Raw genomic sequence first — 5,630 nt, forward strand, 5'->3', positions numbered from 1 at the left:
AAAATACCGTATGGAAGCCTTTACATGTATCCTATATAGCGATCTATTGACCATGACTAGATGTGTTTTGGTATAGTCCTAAATGTGTCTAAAACTACAACATCGCTTGATTTGCTTACATCAATGCAAATAAATGCATCCGTCTTTGTTGGTGACCTAACGACGCCACTGCTGAAAATCATGTCATTACTTCAAAAAGTGAGTTCATAAAAAATGTCAAGAATTCCTATTTTAGGACAGCAATGTCAAGTTGTTGTTGTTGTTGTTGTTTGTTTGTTTTTTTTTTGTTCTCAAAGGTCTTAAGTCGAAAGCAGATACATGTGAGGGCAAAGAAAAAAACCTACATTTTCATAATTAATTACGTATACATCCAGCCGATTATTAAAATATATGGCTTAATACACCCTTAAATCTCCTAAAGGATTAACATCCAATCACATTGCTGGTATCTATCTTTAGAATTAAAAAAAGTTTATTTCGCAATTTCTGTTGTATTAAGGCCACCAAGGTTAATGCCGTTAAACTATTGGTACCGATGTAACCAAAAAAATGAAAGAAGGATAACAGTACACCCGACAAAAATGTTATCGGGTTTGTAGAACTTGGGATATTTCGGCTTTTCTTTTACATGACCAGTATTGAGTGTCTAACCCTACAGTTTGAAGCTATGCCACGTTTTGTATTGTGTTCTCGACACAAAAGCGCCACCATACCGGCTGCATATGTATAGCGGCGAGAAGCAGAACTCCAGCCAGAAGCTCTGAGGAAGGTGTCCAATAAGCCCTTCCCCACTAGGATAGAATGATCCAGATCTAGCCAAATAGATTGTTTTTCTTTATCTGGCTTCAATCTGAATCGAAGGAAATCTATTGATCCGAGTAATTCTATCCTAATAGAGAAAGGGCCATACTCATCGATCGAATCGTTTAGGTAAAAGACAGTACTAATTGTGTAAAAAAAAACCTTGATCGTCGTGCATCATTTAAAAATTGGCAGTTTAGATGCAAACAGCACAATGATCACCGATGCAAGTGTAGGTAAACAAGTGATGTCCGAGGACCCAGCGCCACTGGTAGTCATTGGACAACACCCGGCTCCTGTCGGGAGACCATCTCCTCCATAACCAGCCTTACAGGTACAGCTAGCGTCCAGTGCAGGGGCGGGGTTGTCTGTACAGGTGGCCCGGGGATGACAGGGGTCCAAAACACAGGCGTCGAAATCTGAAGATAGATGGTCAGCATTATTGCAAAATTTTAGGGGCGAATGCGGTGTTAGGAAGAGGTTAGTTAGTTTGTAATAACCCTAGAATTTGGCTGGTTTCAAATTTGAATAATCCTGCTGTCAATACCAGAATTTTTCTTTACACTATTGACATGATTTTTCCTGTCAATAGTGCAGAATTGTACTCTATCGACAGGACCATCCTGTCAATAACAGAAAAAAATGCACCATTGACAGAGAAATAAATGCACCATTGGCGGGATGGTCCTGTCAACAGTATATTTTTTCTGTTATTGACAGGACATCCCGTCAATAGTGCAAAATTTTCCGTTATTGACAGGACCATCTTGTCAATAGTACACATTTTACTGTTGATAACAGGAAAAATCCTGTCAATAATGGAAAAACTTGTGTTATTGACAGGACCATCCTGTCAATAGCAGAAAATTTTCCACTATTGACAGGACGATCCTGTCAACAGTGCATTTTTTTTCTGTTATTGACAGGATGGTCCTGTCAATAGCTTTGAGGAGTACAAAGGAAATTTTACGATAAGCCGCCATTTTGCGGCATTTATGAGTCGGCAGTTTGTATTGAGTTCCAGCCGAGTTCCGGAGTTCCCTGAAGGCTCAAAAGACATGGCTTTTTTTTTTTGAGAACGGGCGAAAATCAATGCGAGCGCGGATGTCATCCATAAAATTAAGACAGTTTGGCCCTAATGGCTTCTACAAAATAGAATACCATGAATTACAACTGGTGTTTTATATCGTACATTATTAAATGTAGGTTGAAATATGGCTGTTTTTTGCGTAAATGCCCTAATTACCTGAACATCCTGTCCCGTTGGCCAGACCATCTCCTGTCAATCCAGTGTTACAACTGCAGCTGGCGTCCAGTGCAGGGGCGGGGTTGTCTGTACAGGTGGCGTTTGCATGACACGGGTTGGCCACGCAGGCATTGATGTCTACAGATGGTGACATAAGACAAAAACGTTTAACTCGATGCAGATGGGTCCCCATTATTTGCAATGAGATCTTGAAAAGGGGGGGGGGTCGGTATGCATTTACAAGATCCTTTGACTCAGTGCTCTCGTCACACTTTCTGAAAGTAACGTGTAACTGACGCGTGGTAGGGTCATCAGTAATTATGAAGTAGACACTAGGACAGTGTTGTGCACTACCCAAAACCCATAAATTTGAGAAAAGGTTGGGCATTACCTCTTCATACATAGCTATAGCTATTGACTATTACTTTTTATTATGTGGATTTTGAACTAATTTTGGACTCTGTGTAAATGTTGTTCATCTTTTGTTCTCGCGGGTTGGACAAGCAGGCGTTGATGTCTAGACGCGGTAAAAGTAAAGAATAACTATCATGTAAAAAAAAGGTAAAACTAACAACAATTCAGAACATGTAGCAAGTTTTTACTATAATTTCCAAAGACAAAGGGCACAGACTTTCTGCAAACTATGATCCACTGCTGCTTGAGTCACAATTGTTGACCGCTGGTAACATTATAAAACACTCTGTCTGGCATTTGAAACCATGCTTATTACTTGATTAGGTAAAAGGAGTGATTGACTCTTCCCCACATGCAAAAGATATAATAAATGGTTTATTGGCCAAACATCACCCATGCAATCGCAGCCTTATAGTGCTGAATTGATGTAGGGTTTACAATGGTACAATAATACAAATGGCAATAATACCCATAATAATACACAATGTCCAAAATGCAGGCATAAAATTACAATAGCTACAGTTTACGTGGTTTGCTAAAATGCCTTACCAGTACATCCAGTTCCGTTAACGAGTCCGTCTCCAAAGTATCCTGCTTTACAGGTACAGTTGGCGTCAAGTGCAGGGGCGGGGTTGTCTATGCATGTGGCGTTTTCGTGGCACATCGAGCAGGCGTTGAAGTCTGTATATGGCGATACAATATATAAACATGTATCATTTTAATAACCTGTACTAAATCCAGAAAAAAAACGCAACCGTGCTCGTGACGTAAGACTATGGCCTCCAATGAGATCCTACACGGTGACAGGACAGGACGTGCCCCAAATTTCATTCTAAAATAGACATAAATAATCTAATATTTGTGGTCCATTTTCTAAAATAGGCTTTTTTGAAAACTCGAAACGCAACAACAAACCGTCTACTTTAAGTTTTATATGATATGATATGATATGAATCTTTATTGCATGTTCTTGCCCAGATGGGCTAAATGCACAAGAGGGTATGCAGTATGCAAAAACATGAGTATTTCATACTGAAATGCTATGTTCTAATTCAAAGTGATAAGAATCTATATATTACAACAATACTATAGACTACCTATCATCTACTGTTAGTTGCCCTTTCTTCTCTCATTTTGCAACATTTAGAAACATAATTACATAGTTTGTCTACTGTACATTCGTTCTTGCATGATATCAAGTGTTTGAACATGTCCTGCTTTGACATTATATTTAATATAAATGATTTATGTTCACCAGTATCACAGCGATGTCCGGCATATCCTTGATGGCAGTTGCATGTGAAGTTGTTGATTCCATCAACACAGCTGCCATGAACACACGGATCGAAGACAGCACAGGCGTCAATGTCTGTGACGTAGAAAAGGGAGAGACGAAGCAGATGCTATCAAAGTGAGTCGGACATTGACCCTTAGCCGACTGAATGAAGTGGTCAATTTGGACGCGCGCGATTCAGCATTTTCTGACAAATAACTGTTAAGATTACATATTGAAAATATTGCATTGTACCGTAATAAATGGCCAAATATATCGTTTTACCAATAAAATAAAAGTATAGTTTAAACAGGGTACAATTAGATAATACAGTGCGCCATTTTATTCTACTTACATAATTGCATGTATGGTTAATTTTACAAATGGGGCCTTTGAAAGTGCTTTAGCAGAAATTTGGGCGTGAGATCTGTTTCGACGATTATCTTTTTTGTACTGGCATCTTTTTAACGATGTCTAATTTAATGATGTTCGAGCAAATTTAATGCTGCACTGCTGCCATCGAAACATCTTGGAGGTTATACAAAAACATGCAATTCTGCAAGAACCGGTATATTAGTTTTCCTAAATTTGCAGAGTAAGATTTGATTTTCTAGAAATTGAGAGCTTACCTTTGGTTTCTGCACAGTAGGCGAGGTTACAATAATCATACGGAGGTCTCCGCAGTTTGTACACGAAAAAACCGGCACGGCATGCCCTGACCTCGATGTCCTGACTATATCTACATCGGTTATAACTTTCATTGCCTCTATACGCACACACAGTGCGAACTACTGTGCCCTCAGTGATGTTCGGATGTTGTCCATCCATCCACATCGGCCAATCTGTACCACATCTGTTTTTTGAAGGGGGTGCTTCTTCGGGCATGGAAAATCCGGCAGGTTCCATGAAGCGGTACCATTTCGTCTCAAAGCCGCTGTCACATTTGTTCTGCTCACCATCATTAACTTGTCCGATATTTCTCCAACTCTCATTTAGTGGTGTATAGTTATCGCAGGGCCCAGATCCGTTTAGACGTACTAGAACAAGAAAAGAAAATTAATTATAAATTAATCTACATAAAAATTACGCCAACTAGTATAAGTGGTACGTATTACTAACCATTTTTAACCATGCTTGTTTCAATGTGAGCTTATACAATATATGTAAGGTTATCACATCATGTTTTAGGAAAAAAAAATCAACTTACTATTGCTGATACAAGTCAGAGAGACATCTTCACCGTGACCACAGTTATGTTTACCGAATCCGTTGTGGGTACAGTTTTGCAATCGTGACTCGTTTCCAGTGCATTGAAGATCATCCAGAATAATAGGTGCGCTGACCATTTTTCCATATGTGTCAAAGGCGTAGACATCATACTTCTCGACACCCGAGAAACCCAGCTGACGACACGCCACATTGCCATCTCTCCTATCAAAGCCGTCATCGCACACCGTCCCCCACTCTCCATCGTGGAACACTTCTAATCTGCCCTCGTGGACTTCTGATCCACCAACTAGCCGGATACCTAATGACTCTTCGTGTAAAACAAAATATTTGGGGTTAAATCATGGTTTTGATAATCTTAAAAACAGTAAAACAGTTTCGGTTAATCTACTCCGTGCATCGCAGACTCTTGCCGCCCATAGCTTTAGTGGCCCCTTTTAATGTTCGGGCTGTAAATATATATCTATATCTATAGTTAATATATATCAATATCTATCTATATATCTCTATCAATCTTTATATCTCTCTATCTCTATCTCTCTCTCTCTCTCTCTCTCTCTCTCTATATATATATATATATATATATATATATATACACACACACACACACACACACACACANATATATATATATATATATATATATAGTANAGAGAGAGAGAGAGAGGA

At 39.1% G+C, this 5,630-nt stretch overlaps 1 protein-coding gene across 1 annotated transcript; it reads right to left on the reverse strand.

The window, feature by feature from the left end:
- Positions 1 to 978: 978 nt before the first annotated feature.
- On the reverse strand, positions 979 to 5,271 carry LOC109474144 (uromodulin-like; the record flags this gene model as incomplete). The annotated part of the gene is made up of 6 exons (XM_019774354.1): positions 979 to 1,220; positions 2,048 to 2,185; positions 3,011 to 3,142; positions 3,717 to 3,830; positions 4,364 to 4,771; positions 4,942 to 5,271. Coding segments are annotated over 6 exons (1,364 nt in total), but the record flags the coding sequence as incomplete, so codon positions are not given.
- Positions 5,272 to 5,630: the final 359 nt, after the last annotated feature.

This window comes from Branchiostoma belcheri, unplaced genomic scaffold (assembly GCF_001625305.1).
Source record: "Branchiostoma belcheri isolate BF01 breed outbred unplaced genomic scaffold, Haploidv18h27 scaffold101, whole genome shotgun sequence".
Lineage (NCBI taxonomy): Eukaryota > Metazoa > Chordata > Leptocardii > Amphioxiformes > Branchiostomatidae > Branchiostoma > Branchiostoma belcheri.